We start from the raw sequence: 17542 nt of genomic DNA on the forward strand, positions 1-17542 counted from the left end.
TGTGAAAGAGACACTGGACCAGAACAAGGATGGGCGACACTGTCTGCCATCGGGATCTGCTTATGGTCTCCTCAGAGATCCTTTTCCAGGAATCAGCAAGGAATGGAGATGATGTGGTTCCAGACATCTCAAGTGTTTTCCGGGATGCTCAGGATTCTCTGTCCCCCAGAGGCAGAGGGGGTCACAACAGATGCCGCCCTGAGAGGCAGAGGGGGTCCTAGGAATTCTGGGCCCCGAGAACACTTCTCTAAGGGACCTGGACAGCAGCCTGAGGGTTTTCCAGACTGCTCATCTCTAGGGGCAAGTTGGAGGTAGTCTGTCGCTACACCCGAAGGCATGGGAGTCCATTGCAACAAATTGCTGGGTGTTGCTAATCATATCCGGAGGATATTTCGTTCCATTCAAGAAACATCCCCATCCGAACAAACTCTTCCCAGACATCGCACCCGCGCGGTGGGAGGAGGCAGTGCTAGAAATAGGAAAGCTGCTGAAGAAACGTGTTATCAAACCGGTCCCCCAGACCAGTCCAAATCAGACATTTACTTCAGGTCTTTTTTGCTGCCAAAGAAAACGGGGGACCGCAGACTTATCTTGGATTTGTCCACATTGAGCCTGTTGGTAACCAAGACAAAGTTCTGGATGGTCACTCTTCAATCTATCCTGCCCCTTTCTGCAAGCCCACAGACTGGATGTACTTGATCGATCTCCAGGATGTGTACTACCACGTCAAAATGGATAGACGCTCCAGGAGGTTTCTCTGCTCCCTGGTGGGAGGCAATTACTACCAGTTCAGAGCCCTTCTCTTTGGTCTCACCACAGCCCCCAGGGTGTTTACCAAGGTGATGGCAGATGTCCTTCAAGGATGCATCTGCAGTCCTAACATATGGGTTGTCCTGCCTCAGGCAGCCCTTCGGTCGGCCGGATTCCAAAGTCTGGGTCTGGCCTCGGCTGATGTCGCACTTCACCCGACGTCATAGCTGCTGTGAATTGGGTATAAAGGCATCAGCCGACGCCATTTTCCTCCGTCTTTCTTGCCGCGGTGCAAGCAGAAGCTGTTCGCAAGTGCCGGTCGGTCAGATCCAGAGATTACTGCTACCGAAGACTTCTAAAAAGCTAAGTACCCCGTTGGGGACTCTTTCTTGCCTCAGCCGATGTCAGAAAAAGTAAATAATTGTTTAACTTGTGGGAAACAAATACCTCATAAGGATTTCCACTCTTACTGCCTTCCTTGCTTAGGCCCAGACCACGACGTATCAGCTTGTCTAGCCTGTGCTTCCTTCAACCGACGGATACTTAGACGTCGGTCGGAGTTTGCAGAGGAGTTTTTTGGTCCCGCTTTTGCTTACAAAATGCCGTCTGAGACCCCGACTTCACAATTAGCTAAAAAGCGTAAGGAAAAGGACCGACACTCGCGGTCTGCGGTTTCGGCCGAAACCACGGTTAAGCCAACCGCGAGTGTCTCTGTTTCGGCCGAAACAGAGTCCTCGGTTCTTCCTTCGGCCGAAAGCTTGCCTCCGATAGCCGAGGCCTCACACAGCATGGCTGAATCTGCTACTGAACTTACCCCTGCTGTAGCAGGCTCCCAGGATTTATCAGATACTATTCCTTTAGACATATCTACTCCTGCACGTGGAGCTGCTAGGCCCCCTGCATCTAGGTCTATCAAGGCTTTTTCTAGGGCTAAAGCAGCTAAATCTTCTAAGGCCTTGCCTGCTAAAACCCCCTCACACAGGCCTACCTCCAGTTCCCAAATGCTCAGCTTGGCTGAGGATCTCATTTCTTTGATCAGGGGATCCCAACCTCACCCAGACAGGGCCTCTCAACCCCCTCCAGAGAAGAGGCCTAGAGCAGAACCCCCGGATCCTGTTTCTACAGACTACTCCTCGGATGATTCAGAAAACTCAGGTCCACCAGAAGGCCCATATTCCCCTTATGAGGATTCTGATGCAGAAGACTCCATTCCTTCTGCCTCTCCTCCCGAGGAATTTTCTTTTGGGGAAACCTTACATGCTATGAGAGCATTTTCAATGGCAGGGCCAGGATTTTTCAGATTCAAGGAAAAGGCTAAGGACCTTTTTACATTTACCACAGCATAGGCCTTTAGCCATTCCTCCAGTACTTACAGTTGTTGATGATGCTTATAATGATGCCTGTACTGCCCCTGACTCCCTTCCCCCGGCCCCTGCCAAGCCCAACAGATATTACAGGGTCCCGGACACACACTTTCACTTGTATAAGGCTCCTATTGCAGATCCTGAAACCATTTCACAGGGCCCCAAAGCTGTAGCAGCTGCCTCTGCCAAAAATCCCCTCCCCTCTGAAAGAGAATCTAGAGCATTAGAGAGATGGGGTAAAAAGTTTATACTTCTGCTACTCTTTCGCTAGGGCCTTAAACTGTCAATTCCACATGGTTCAGTATCAGGAATGTTTGTTAGACCAGCTAAATAAAAAAACTGTCCTCTCCTGAACCTATAGACCGTAAGTCCCTTCAGGATTTGGTACGTAACACTCAGCAGGTCAGTAATCATTCCTTAAAATGCGGCTATGATGCACTGGAGGCTTCCTTTAGATCAGCTATGACTGGAACAGTGATTAGAAGGCATGCCTGGTTAAAAGAACAATCCTTACCAGACCATGTAAAGTCAAAGCTTCTAGATGCTCCCATGGAGAAACAAAGTTTGTTTGGCTCACCTGCACAGCAAGTGCTAAAGAAGGTGGAAGAAAAAGCAAAATCTGTCCAAAGAGTCAAGGATTTCTTACAGGTCCAGCCTCCGAGGTTTAGTAGAAATTGGCCTTCGAAGAATTGGTCCTTTCCAGACACCTCCAGAGCACAGAGAGGCAGAAATAGGCACCCAAGAGGCAGAGGTCAACCCAGAGGGGCCTACAGGGAACGTCAGTGGCAGGCTAACAACCAGAGAAGTACTGCCACAGATTCAGCTATGACCACCCCCACAGGACAGACACAATGAGTTGACTCTGATACCGCCTACCAGGGAACAACTGCAAGCACCCTTAGGCGGAAAGCTTGCCTTATTTTCAGTAAACTGGCATTACATTACAGGAGACAAATGGATTTTACAGACAATAGACAAAGGCTACAGGTTTCACTTCCACACTCTACCAAAAAAGAGAGGAATGCCAAACCTACCACCAAACCAAAAAACAAACACTCTAGCACAAGTCAACCACCTACTAAGGATGAGAGCTATAGAAAAGGTACCGCCTATGGAACAAGGACAAGGATTTTACTCCAGACTTTTCCTGGTACCAAGGAAAGAAAACCAATGGAGACCTATTCTCGACCTGTCCGCTCTGAACACATATCTCATTGTTCCAAAATACAAAATGCTGACCCTACAGCAACTTCTTCCCATGCTGGGCAAGGAGTCTTGGCTGGTGACTCTAGATCTCAAGGAGGCATACCTGCACGTCCCTATACGACCAGATTGCAGAAAATACCTCAGATTTCTTGCAGGATCAGAGCATTATCCATTCTCAGCATTGCCCTTTGGCTTATCTACTGCGCCCAGAGTATTCACGAAATGCCTGGCATCAGTAATTGCTCATTGCAGGCTTCAGGGAATTCAAATTTATCCATACCTGGACTGCCTGATACAAGCTGACAACAAGACCAAATTAACAAAAGATTTGGAAAAGGTTATACAACTAATGCAAGCCTTGGGATACACAGTCAATATAAAAAAGTCAAGGCTGGTACCATCCCAAAGGATAACATTCTTGGGTGCAGAACTGGACACATCAAATCAAATGGCATTTCTCACAGCAGAAAAGCAAAAGCAACTACCACTCTATTTCATGGCATTAACAACGCAGAATCAGCTTACAGCAAGGAAAGTCCTGCAAGCCCTGGGATACATGGCATCCTGCATAATATTGATTCCACATGCCAGGCTACATATGAGGAAGTTGCAATGGTACCTAAGGAATGTATGGTCTCAACATAAGCACAGTCTAGAAGCCCACATTCCTATAATTCCATGCCTGAAACAAGAATTCCTGTGGTGGGCTCAGGCCTGTCAGTTGAACAGAGATCTGCCCTTCCACAAACCTCACCCAAGCCAGACTATCACCACGGACGCCTCAGGCCTAGGCTGGGGGGCTCACATGGTGGACAAGTGTATACAAGGCCTATGGACACAGGACCAGCTGAACCTACATATAAATCAAGAAGAGATGCTGGCTGTGAAACAGGCACTTCAGACATTGACTGTTTCTTCAACAAGGTCATTTGCTGATAAGGACGGACAACACCACAGTCATGTGGTATATCAACAAACAGGGAGGCACACACTCATATCCTCTATGCCGGATGGCAATGGACCTGTGGAATGTGGCCCTGAACCACAACATTCAACTCCAGGCCAAATTTGTGCCAGGAAAAGAGAATTCACTAGCAGACACCTTAAGCAGAACTACCACGGATGCCCACGAATGGATGCTGCATCCAGACATCTTCAAAAACATTACACAGAAATGGGGACTACCGGAAATAGACCTGTTCGCATCCCCACACAACCACCAATTGAGGAAATTCTGCACAAGGACATACCATCCACTGGCTTGGAAGGTGGACTCCCTATCCTTCAGTTGGGAAAACCTGACAGCATATGCATTCCCACCTCTTCCTTTGATGCACAAAGTGCTACTGAAGATCAAAGAAGACCACCCAAGGATCATCCTGATAGCTCCAGACTGGCCGAGGCAGCATTGGTACCCGCTACTGAGGAGTATGTCTCGGACACACGCATGGCCTCTACCTCTAGTTCCTTTACTGCTAACACAGAACAACTACAAGATCCTTCATCCAAACTTGAAAACACTGCAGCTAGCTGCTTGGAATATTACATAAAGCAAAATAACCCAGACTTCTCAGAGGGTTAAAGACATTATCCTGGAGGCTCGCAGACCCTCCACAAGGAAGACTTATTCAGCCAAATGGAAAAGATACCTCATTTGGAGTGCAGCAAAAGGAGAAAATGTATCATTAGCAAACATACCTAACATCCTGGAATATTTAGCAGAACTTTTCCACAATGGCCTGTCTTACTCCTCCATTAAGATTCATGCATCAGCAATTTCAGCAGAATACAACACGGATCCTCCAGTCTTCTCTCATCCTCTACTCAGACAGTTTCTGAGAGGAATTAAAAATGTAAAGCCTCCAAGGAAGCCACCTTTACCTACATGGGACCTTAACTTTGTACTGGAAAAGTTAACACTTCCCCCTTTCGAACCAGCAGCAACAGCAGAATTACAGTTCTTATCTTGGAAAACTGCCTTCCTGCTTGCAATCACTTCAGCAAGAAGGGTTTCTGAATTACAGGCATTAATGGCAGTACAGCCCTTCCTTATCTTCCATCAGGATAGAGTGTCCTTGAGAACTAATACTACTTTTATGCCAAAAGTGGTCTCCAGTGTATCATTGAACCAAGCAATCCACCTGCCAACATTCTTCCCCAATCCACAGAACAGGGGGGAAAGACTACTACATACATTGGATGTACACAGGCAATTGCGCTATTATCTGGACAGAACCAAGACCAACAGAAAGACTGACCAGCTTCTGGTAGCATATGCATCAGGAATGGAAGGAAAAGCAATTTCAAAACAGACAATCTCAAAATGGATAGGAAATTGCATTAGATTTTGTTACTCTTTTCATGGAGAGACAACTCCAGAAAACATCAGACCTCACTCCACAAGGGCAACAGCCACTACTACAGCTTTCCTACGAGGAGTGGCTACCAAAGACATTTTAGAAGCTGCTACTTGGAGCTCCGTGCATACATTTGCCAAGCATTATAATCTACCTTTATACTCCAGATCCCGAGCAGGTTTTGCAACTGCTGTTTTACAAGGGATCTTAACTACACCATAATCAGCTTGGTGCCTCCACCCCCAGTTTGGCTATGGTATTCTACCCATATGTTAGGACTACAGATGCATCCTTGAAGGACATAGTACAGTTTTGTACCTACCATAAATGTAGATGTCCGAGAGGTATGCATCTGCAGTCAGGATTACCCACCCTCCTTCCCCTCTGTGGTACTCCTAGGGTATTTTGCCCATCTTGTAGCTAGCTGGGGGAATCTATTATGGTGTATTTGTTTGTATATATGTATATACATGCTTATATTGTTTGCTCTCTACTGTTTGGAACCATTTGCATTTATCCAAATTTAGCCTTCCTAGGGGGCATCTGGCATCTGGGGCAAGAAACACTGAAGAAAATGGCGTCGGCTGATGCCTTTATACCCAATTCACAGCAGCTATGACGTCGGGTGAAGTGCGACATCAGCCGAGGCTAGACCCAGACTTTGGAATCCGACCAACCGAAGGGCTGCCTGAGGCAGGACAAACCCATATGTTAGGACTGCAGATGCATACCTCTCGGACATCTGCATTTATGGTAGGTACAAAACTGTACTTTATAGCGGCTTACCTGAAGTTCCAGGGTATACAGGTCTTTCCGTACTTTGGATGATTTGCTCTTTGCTGCCCCTTCAGAGCATCTACTCTGCCAGGCCAGGGATTACTTCATTCGATTAGCGAGAAATCTGGATATTACCATCAATCTGAACAAATCTTCTCTAGAGCCGGTCCAGATTCTGGACTTTATTGGGGCATGTTTGGACACTCTTCAAATGAGGGTTTTTCTCACCCTGGACAGGATAGGCAGTTTAAGGTTACATGTCTTACAAATTCTTCACGCTGAAGTCCCTACAGGTGAAGCAGTTCTCAGGGCATTAGGTTCCATGGCAGCCTCGATCATTCTCCTGCCGTTGGCTCACCTTCATATGAGAGTTCTGGACACTTGCGGTCCAGTGGTCCCTGTTAGACCTTCCTCTCACCTTTCCAGTGAGAATCTCTGGGGTATGCAGGGGCTCTTCAGTGGTGGATTCAATCTCGATCTCCTCAAGGGACGTTCCTTTCACCTTGTTTTTCCCAAAACCACGGTGACCTCTGATGCCTCCCAGCTAGGGTGGGGAGGGCACTGCTCGGGGAGGATGGTCCAAGGCATGTGGTCCCCCTGAGAGACCAAGTTGCATATTAATGTTCTAGAGATGAGGGTGGCTCTTGTAGTGTTGCAGGCACTTCATGCCCATCTTCCTCTAGGGATGATTGCCATTCAAGACAGACAATATGTCAGTAGTCTGGTACATCAGCAAACGAGGGGGAACCAGATCTTATCCCTGCTGTCAAGAAGCCATGAGAGTGTGAGAATGGACGATCTCCACCGGCCGCTTTCTAGTTGCAACGCACATTCCGGGGCGGTCCAACATTCTGGCGGACAGGCTCAGCAGATCTATCCTGATGCCTTACGAGTGGTCTCTGAATCCTGCAGTAGCAGAACAGATCTTTCTAAAGTAGGGTCGGCCTTGCTGCGATCTCTTCACATCTCTTTCCAACGCGAAATACAGCAAGTGTTTTGCTCTGAACATCTTTCCCCGTAGGGGAAGACCCCAGAGACGCACTTGGCTTATGCTTGGCCTCCCGGTCTTCTCTATGCTTATCCTCCACTTCCGCTTATGTCGAAGTTTCTTCAGAAAGCTCAAAGGTTAGGGAACACTGTGATCCTCATAGCCCCATTCTGGCTTCGCCAGGTTTGGCTTCTCACACTGTGGTCTCACCTAGTTGTTCCTCCATGGGCATTGGATCTAGTTCCGGATCTTCTTTCTCACCCCTCAGGGATCCCTCACCCAGATCTGGGCAGTCTGAAGCTTATGGCTTGGCCACTGCAGTTCCCATGATTATCAGGACTCCCAGATTGTCATCCTCTGTAAAGTCCATTTTGGTTGCAGCTCTCAAATCCTCCCCCAGAAAGGTGCATCGTAGTAAATGGAGATGTTTTGCCATTTGGGCCACTCAGCGGACTTTGGACTTTTTCTTGGAACCTCTTTCAGCATTCTTTGATTCTTTGGCAAGCATCTTCATTGGGGTGCAGGTTCCCCTACAGTTGAGGTACAATTGGCAGCTATTTCTAATTTCCACGTGGGGGCGAATGTCTTCCCTGGCTTCTTCCAAACTTTGCAAGAGCTTTCTAAAGGGTTGCCTATCTATTTCGACCTTCTGTTAAGGACCCTCGACCTTTTGTTAAGGATCCTCCACCTCCGTGGGGTCTTACCTTAGTGTTACAGGCATTGGATTCTGCACCCTTCGATCCTGCAGCATCAGTTGATTTGCAGTTTTTGACATGGAAAACTGCTTCCTTGGTGGCCATTATGTCAGCCAGAAGAGTGTCAGAGCTTCAGACTCTTTCTATTAAGGTGCCTTACATGATCTTTCACAAACATAGTGTCACTGTGTACTAATCCATCTTTTCTTCCTAAGGTTGCCTCTGAGGCCAGTATTAATCAGACGATGGACAAGTGAAGGCACATTTCACCCCGATCTATGGCTACGTCAGGTACTTTTTGGTCTAGGGTGTGTCTGGACGATATCTGCTCGGCAGCTACTTGATCCTCATCGCATACCTTCATTTCTGATTACAAACTGGATATTGTTTAGGAACAGAGCATCCGTTGGCTCTGTGTTGTTCTGGATTATCCTTCCATGAGGGCCTATGGTAGCTGGGGACTCAGTCCCACAGGTCAAAGACCAAATGAAGTAAACTACTTCAGATAAAGAAGTTATGTACTCACCATAACGTTCCATCTGAGTAGTTGTACTTCATTTGTCTTCAACCCCCGACCTTATCGTGGATGCAGTCTGCATTTAGCATTGCATAAAGTGTGTTGCCTTTGACTCTGTCCAGGCCTGGGAGTGTCATGGAGATTCTTGTTATGATAAGGTGATATTGGGTCTGGTATATGATGCCTCTTAGGCAACAAACTTGATCTGAAGGGAGATTGGGGGCATTATGGGTAAGGGAAGGAGTCTGGAGCTCGGATCCATAGCTGGAAAATGCGTCCGTGTCGGATCAGAGACCCACAGGTTGCAGACAAATGAAGTGCAACTACTCGGTTGGAGCGTTATGGTGAATACATAACTTTTTTCTTTGCATCCTAGGTATTTGGGGCTAACTGTATCCAAGAAAACTATTTCTTGGATTTCGAATGCTATTTCCATTTGTTACACTTATCATGGCAAGAGCCTTCCTCCTTCAGTTAAGGCTCATTCTACTAGAGCTGTGGTTTCTTCTGGTGCTTTTTTTTTTTCAAGGGCTTAAATACTAATTTTATTCTTGAAGCAGCTACCTGAACTTCTGTACATAACATCCAACTTGTAGTGTTTGGTAAACTTATGTCTAGAGCTAAAACTGGTTTCACTAGTGCTGCTTTTCTTGGCTTTTTAGGGGACTCTTGCTTCTTCCTGGCAAGTTTCCTCTTGAGCTTTGGCACTCCATCTGTGAAGAGTAATGCAGCAGTGAATGTAAGGACATAGTGCAGTTGTGGAAAATCTTAGCATAAAGGTAGCTGTCCTTGCCTTCACTGCTGCAGTATTCGCTCCAACCCCTTAGCCCCCTAGTCCTTTGCCTTCTTGGATGTATAGGTTACCTCTTGGGCTCCTTGGACTGGTGTTCCTACTGGGGCAATCAGTTCTGTAGATGGTATGCTTCAACGTCACCTTTATGCCCTATGCTAGACAAGTGTGTTTGGGTGACATTTGATGTACCTTAAAGCAACAGTAGTCTTTGGTAGACTGGCCAGATGAAGGGCGTCCATGCCAAAATACTGCAACAGTGAAGGCAAGGACATCTACAGTTATGGTAAGATTTTCAACAGCTGTACTTTCTGCCGAAAGTCAGGCGATACAAGGCCAAAGTTATTGTCATTGCACTATTTTGACTCTGGCAGGTCTGGTTCTGCTTTCCACAGCCTCATCAGATGCATCCTCCATGGAAGTTGGACGTGTGTCAGCCTCACTAAGACTTGAAGACCCTGAAGTTAACTGCATGGTTTCTCCAATTTTAATGGTGACAAAAGATGCCAGTCTCTCTGCTCCGGTCATTCTGATTTGCTTATCTTTGCAAAAACCCAGTATTAGGAAGGTCTGTCGTAGCAAATAGAAAAGGTTCACCATATTGGTCTGTCCCAGAGGTTTGGATCTTTTTTCAACCCCTCTTCCATCTGTTTGAGTTTTTGACAGAATGTTTCCACAATGGCACTAGTTTCTCTACGTTCAAAGTCCAGTTAGCAGCCACTTCCAGTTTTTATGAGGCAAAATAAGAATTCCATTACCTTCTTAAAAATTTCTAAAGCTTTTTTGAAGGGAACTTTTTCCCCCTGAGACCTCTAATCAGGGAAAAGGTTCCTGACATTACAGTTGTGCTGTGGGCTGTGACTCGACCTTTCTCGCTCTTTTCCTCAGTGGCTCTAAAAATTCTTACCTGGCAAGCAATTTTTTGGTAGCTGTCGCATCTTGTAGGATTTCTGAATTACAATCACCATCTTGTAACCCCCATACGTTGTCTGTTATAAGGATAAGAATGTCTTTCAGAACTAATCCTCATTTCCTCCCAGTAGTGGCCCCTGAAGCTTTATCAGACAGCCAATTTACCAGAATTCTTCCTGAATTTCCCTAACAAAGGGAATCTACTCTGCATTTATTGGATGTTCATCTCCAACTTGCACGATGTGGGTAAAATATATCAGCATTCTGATCAGCTTTTTTTCTGCTTTTCGTGAAACCAGACAAAGGAGGGGGTGTAGTGTTGATGTACAAGGTGGATTATAATTCCTATTTGTGCAATATGTTGCAGGGCACAGACCAGTATGAATTAGTTTGTAGAAATGAAATTAATATTGCACATTCTAAAATTAGTTTTCTCCTGCACGACCATTTTTTGTAAGGGGTGATTAATGAATGTTTATACAATTTTTTGTATATTGATAAACCAAGAATCCCAGTCATTTTTGGTATTCCCAAGACCCACAAAGGCCTTGATCCCATTAGATTCAGGCCAATTGTTTCAGGAGCAGGAAGTATCACCGAACCTCTTGCAAAATTTGTCGATTTCAGTTTGAAAAAATGCCTAACTTCCATTGTTCATATTTGTAAAGACTCCTGGGACTTTTAAGAGGGATAGATCAACAGATGTTCAACCCCAATCTTCTTATGGTCACAATAGATATTGTTGAGCTTTTTCCAAGTATCCCTCACCAAACAGGTCTGGAATGGTTTAGAGAAATTTTGGTACAAGATTCTGCTCTTGATAACAAGATCATCAATCTGGTTATGGAATTTATGGAAATTGTTCTTGAAAACAATTTCATTCATTTTAATGGTGAATTTTATCGCCAAAGGAAAGGGTAGCAATGGGGGCCCCGTGTGCTTCACTATATGCTAACATTGTGTTGCACCACTGGGAGAAGAATAATATTTTGACAAGTCAATGGTCTGAGCACATAGTACACTACAGGAGATTCCTGGATGACATCTGCCTGTTGTGGAAGGGTACTGAGGAAAATTTAAATGAATTCTTAAATTTCATCAATACCAGTACAGAGTTTTTGAGGTTCACTCACAAAATTATTTTTTTTGAACGGGGTTACCCAAGAAGTATGATGACAGAGACTGTGACATACATATTAGAACATTGGGGCACCAGGTATAAACCACTATTGGGGTCTGGTGATATACAAATTCACCCTAATTTGAACAATAAAGGTGTTGGACCGAGTTACCTAAGGGCATGTATTTTACCTTACAATATGGCCACCGACAAAATTCAACAAATTATTCTAAAATTTTGGTATGTGATAAGTAGTGACCAAAATTTGGTCAGTATATTAGGTCATAAGCCAAATTTTGTATATAGGATGGGCAAAAATATGAAAAAAGTATTAGAACACCACTCAGGAGGAAGCAAGTCACGTAGTTCTCATTTAGGATGCAGAAAGTGTGGGTCTTGCAATTATTGCAAATATATGTATTGCGGTAGTAAAATTGTATTAAAGAATGGACATAGGAGTATTATTATTTGTAAAAATGGAAATTGTAACACTAAAAATGTTATTTATTTAGTTATATGAGAACTCTGTGACGCATACTATGTGGGGAGGACTGAACATAGTCTGAAAAAGCATATATATGACCATCTATATTGCATTAGGACGAAGGATGTTACTAATGCTTTGTATAGACACGTTCATTCATTGGGTATTGAACATACTTTCAAATTTTCAATATTGGAGGAAATCCCTAGTAACCCCATGGGTGGAGACGCCAAAGGATTAATAGCCTTTAGAGAGGCTTGGTGGCAGTTGTATACTGATGCAACTTGCCCACCGGGGTTAAATGACAACATATCTATTAAAAGTTTATTAATATAGTGACATTTATAGAGTTCTTAACAATATATACATCACTTTATTATTGACTAGTAAGAATTCTATACGTCTCACAATACAAGTACATCAATTTATACGGTACTTAATAATTGTACATATTTCTTAACAATTATATATATATCCTTGTATATTTTAGTGAATTTATGACATTCAGTACATCTTGTTTAGGATTATATACCTTTTTTATTACACAATAGTTCATACATATTACATAAATATTTCACTATCAAATATCATTTTTTATTTATCAGTCCTATACATAATTGATTACATATGACTTCACACTTTGTATAGTGTATTGTAGTATTGACTAGACACTGTTTACACATATATATATATATATATATACACTGCTTTTGGAATTTTTTGAACACTGTTATTGAACATGTATATTAGGAACAAGCTATTTTGTTTGTTTATTTTTATTCTTATTTTCTATGTAATTATTTACATTTTTTCTGTATTTAATATGTATTGAACTTGTTTTTATTAATATATTAATTTAGTTTATTGACAGTATTAGAAGGTCTAATATATAGTAGTATATTTTAAAGTACATTTTAAAGTACATTTTTATATTCACACACTTTTCAAATTTTATATTATATTAATTTGGAGTGATTCTTTCACCAATCTTTATATTAGAGTGAGCAAAACAAGTGGGAATATTAGCTATCAGTTCATTAGTAGTTAATGATTATTATATTTGTGTAATATATCCTTAAGGAGAGATACGTTAAATTTTTTTGGCGCCTAAAAGTTGATTTAAACAGCCTGAACGCTTCGTTAAGCAGTTCTGAGGAAGACCAGCTGTTTTATGGTTGAAAGTGCTTAACTGCTGTTACTGTTTGTACGTGTTCCAGGGTGCCATCGTCTGTAAATGTTTTATCTTTCTTTCATGTGTACAGTTTTTTTTGGAGTACTTGTGCTGGCGTTATGTGGATTAAACTATTGATCTGACAACTGTGGTGTTTATTTGGATTGAGTCGCTCATTGGTGGTTCCGGAGTGTATCCAGGTGGTTTGCACTTCAACTTGTGAGTTTCAGAAATCTTCTTATGGTCACAATAGATATTGTTGAGCTTTTTCCAAGTATCCCTCACCAAACAGGTCTGGAATGGTTTAGAGAAATTTTGGTACAAGAATCTGCTCTTGATAACAAGATCATCAATCTGGTTATGGAATTTATGGAAATTGTTCTTGAAAACAATTTCATTCATTTTAATGGTGAATTTTATCGCCAAAGGAAAGGGTAGCAATGGGGGCCCCCGTGTGCTTCACTATATGCTAACATTGTGTTGCACCACTGGGAGAAGAATAATATTTTGACAAGTCAATGGTCTGAGCACATAGTACACTACAGGAGATTCCTGGATGACATCTGCCTGTTGTGGAAGGGTACTGAGGAAAATTTAAATGAATTCTTAAATTTCATCAATACCAGTACAGAGTTTTTGAGGTTCACTCACAAAATTGACCAGGATGAACTACATTATTTAGATGTGACCTTATTTAAAGACTACAGCAATCAAAGTTTTCAATCTAAATTATTTAGGAAGGCCACATTTTCCATCTCTTACCTCCACTATGATAGTGGGCATCCCTTTTATCAAAAAAAGGGTATAGTTAAAGGGCAGTTTATTCGAGCTTCTGGAATGTCTAGCTCCCTTGAAAATGTTATGAATGAAGTGCATACCTTAAGGTACTATTTTCAGAAAAGGGATATCCTACATCTTTGAGAGTATGAGCCAGGAGGTACTGAAAAATAGGGAAACAAAATATTTCCCGTTATTAGGAGTTTCACCTATTACCCTGGACCATGATGTACGAGCAGAACAGATAGATGTGAAAAGTAATTTTATTCATACCTTTTCAGCTAATTCCTATAAGGTGGAGCATATTATATCTAAATATTGGCCTATACTTACTTTAAATGATGAAATAAAACATTTTGTCTTTGAACACCCTCATTTCGTAAGGAAAAGAGATGCGAACTTGAAAGAATTATTCGAGAGGAAAGGAGAGCTTGGACTTACATTAGGTAAAGTAAGATCAGGTACCCACAAATGTGGTAGCTGCAAACAGTGTAGTGCTATGATCAACCAGGACACAGTTTACATCCCCTCTAGGAAATTTAAATTTAACCCCAATAAATATTTTAATTGTGGAGCAAAGGGAGTAGTTTATTTAGGGTTATGCACGAACTGTTGCAGTTTCTATGTGGGGAAAACGGAAAGACCTTTGAGAAGAAGGGTCTGTGAACATCTTTATGATGTTCTTAAAGGCAAAAAAAAACAGCGCCTTTTTTAAACATTCACAAGTTTGTAGCAAGATGGAGTTAAAATTCATTGTTCTAGCGCAAGTTACACCTGATATAAGGGGAGGCAACTGGGTGGCTAGATTAGAATACCGTGAACTATACTGGCAGCTCAAGTTAGATGCAGGTAAACCACCCGGTTTAAACGAAAACATAAACATTGGTAGTGTCCTGAAATTAAGAATGGCCCGCCTTTAACACCACATTAGTTAGGACTACTACATGTTAAGGGGTTTGGATTCATAACATGAACTGGATTACTGTTATATGTTATACTTTGTTTTATTTATTTATTTTTACTTGATTAAAAGTGTCTTGGTGGAATTTTATGTATGTATCATTTTTAGAAAAGGAGTATTTTAATAAAGGTTACGGCAAATATTAAAAAGGTAGAGATTTTCATTTTTTAAGATTAATCTGTAATAGGTTTTCAGATATTTGCATGTTAGTATGTGTTTAAGGTTAATTTTTAATGACAAGGGGTGGTTCAGATTAATTAGAATGAGTCATGAGGGTCAGGTGACCGTTTGATTCATTATTTAATCCTTGTTAATTCAACACAAAATAATTTTGACTGTGAAGAAGCTCGGTAGTGACCGAGTGAAATCACTTGTTTTATCAACTGTTTATTGGTTTTAGTCAGTTAAAGGCTGGTTTATCCACAACTGTTCTTGTCAGCAGGTTCCGGGTCCTGTCACTGCTTGGCATTTTTATTCTTGGTTTTGGTTCATCTTCTATTTTTTGCATTTTGTAACCCCCATACGTTGTCTGTTATAAGGATAGGGTATCTTTCAGAACTAATCCTCGTTTCCTGCCAGTAGTGGCCCCTGAAGCTTTATCAGACAGCGAATTTACCAGAATTCTTCCTGAATTTCCCTAACAAAGGGAATCTACTCTGCATTTATTGGATGTTCATCTCCAACTTATTTGCATGATGTGGGTAAAATCTATCAGCATTCTGATCAGCTTTTTTTCTGCTTTTCAAAAAGCTAAATTGGGGCAAGGAGTCTTTAAAGTAACATTCTCCAGGTGACATTCCAACTATGTTGCTTTTGTTTATAGAAAAATAGGGTTAACCTTAACCAGCAAACTCTGGAATAAACTTCCAGTTCATGTGAAACAGAGCTCCTCACTGACCCTATTCAAGCGCAACCTGGACAAATGGATGGGAGACCTCAAGTCCACCCTGGGGGTGCAACACCCATGTCCCTTATGGACAGGGTTAGTCAGTATTTATCACAGACTTGCTCTGGGAATTATGTTCATCTAACCAAGGACAATTAAGGCAGCTTGGATTTAACATGCCTAGGCTTGTTAAGGGCTCTAGGGTCGCAATTAAGAAAACTTGGGTTTAACATGCCTAGGCTTGTAAGGGCTCTAGGGCCGCTAGCCTAGTAATCTCCTATGAACCTGTAAAGGCTCATTCTGCTAGAGAGGTAGCTACCTCCTCTGCTTTTGCAGCTAGAGTTTTCCACTGTTGAGATTTGTGCTGCAGCTGTGTGGTGTACAGCTCATACCTTTGTGTCACATTACATGTTGGATATACAGTCCTGGTCTCGTACATCCTTTAGCTTCACCATACTTAGGAATACCCTTCCTTGAGACCACCTGGGTGTTTTGGATAGCTTGGGAATCTGTTTCAGTGATTGAATTGGACAAAATGGACAACATCGTATACAAACATTGTGTACGTATCAAAATGCTAGATCTGTGTTATCTTATTTCATCTGGTTCAACATACCTTTCTCCATCCACAGAATTGTCACTTTTGGGCTGTCTACTGACTGGTTGGACCCAACCAGGGGCCTTGTATTTTGTCCAGATTTTCAGGTAGGACGTTAGGCCTGTGTTCTTTGGCTGCTGATGTGGTGACAAGCAGGCAAACTGTAGCTGAAGTAATAGGAGACCAAGGGAAATTATGGTTAAGTGGAGGAGTCCGAGCCCTGGATCCAAGCTCTTCAAAAAGTGCCAAAGTTGGTATAGTTACCTGTTTTGTCAGAGCTCTGTGAAACTATGTATTGTTTACCTGGGGAATGTGGACATTGCAACCTTATCTGTTTTTTATGACTGAGTCCCTGCTAATACTACATTTTAGCAGGTTAACTTTTTTGTTCTGTTTGAAAATGAGAAGTTTTTGTTTTGTTTGTTGATTCTCTGCATATTTTGTCTTCAGGTCCCTCTTTACCAATGGCTACTGTGGATATCAAGAATCCAGAAATACACATTAGAAATGTTAATTCACAGCCCAACAACATTATGTATACCAAAGAAAAGAAAAAAGGAAAAAATAAAAAGAAGAAATTAACAAAAGCAGATATTGGTACTCCAAGTAATTTCCAGTAAGTAGACACCGTTGTATAATAAGTAGACATCATTTTATTAAAACAAAGTATAACTGATTATGTTAAACCCATTGTTTCACACATTTTTAGCAGTGCAGGTAATTTGCTATTTAGGTAGTACTCTGACTTTCACATAAGGCACAATGTTGCAGGAATCCCCATCTAGAATTGGGAAATATTTATCTGCTTGTTTATTTTATTACTTTTGTTTAATGGGAAGTCTGACTGGAAGGAAAACCCCTGAGGCCAGGGAGAAAGTTCAGCCAGATACAGAAAGAGTGTAAAGTGCAACATGGTGTAATGAATCGATGTCCTCATCACTGTTGCAGTATTCTTTACTCTTTAGGCGTGTAAAGTGCAACATGGTGTAATGAATCGATGTCCTCATCACTGTTACAGTATTATTTACTCTTTAGGCTATCCTCAACAGGATATTCAATGTCCAGCCAGTATACCAAAGCCGTTACACCTTCCAGGCTTTGTATGTCAGGTGTATGTCCTACATGCAAGGCATAAGGGACATATGACGTAGACACCTAATCCTTCAAACTGTTTGGTCTGTGTCGTTCA

General features: G+C 42.3%; 1 protein-coding gene across 1 annotated transcript in view; it reads left to right on the forward strand.

Moving 5' to 3' along the window:
- The window catches only part of WASL (WASP like actin nucleation promoting factor), an 866451-nt gene that overhangs the window by 227977 nt on the left and 620932 nt on the right, over window positions 1-17542 (forward strand). Inside the window, exon 5 of the mRNA XM_044087330.1 lies at window positions 16762-16969. Within this exon, the coding sequence (XP_043943265.1) occupies window positions 16762-16969 (208 nt within the window). The remainder of the gene's footprint in view (window positions 1-16761; window positions 16970-17542) is intronic.

Source organism: Protopterus annectens, chromosome 11.part0 (genome assembly GCF_019279795.1).
Source record: "Protopterus annectens isolate FY-2018-M chromosome 11.part0, PAN1.0, whole genome shotgun sequence".
In the NCBI taxonomy this organism is placed as follows: domain Eukaryota; kingdom Metazoa; phylum Chordata; order Ceratodontiformes; family Protopteridae; genus Protopterus; species Protopterus annectens.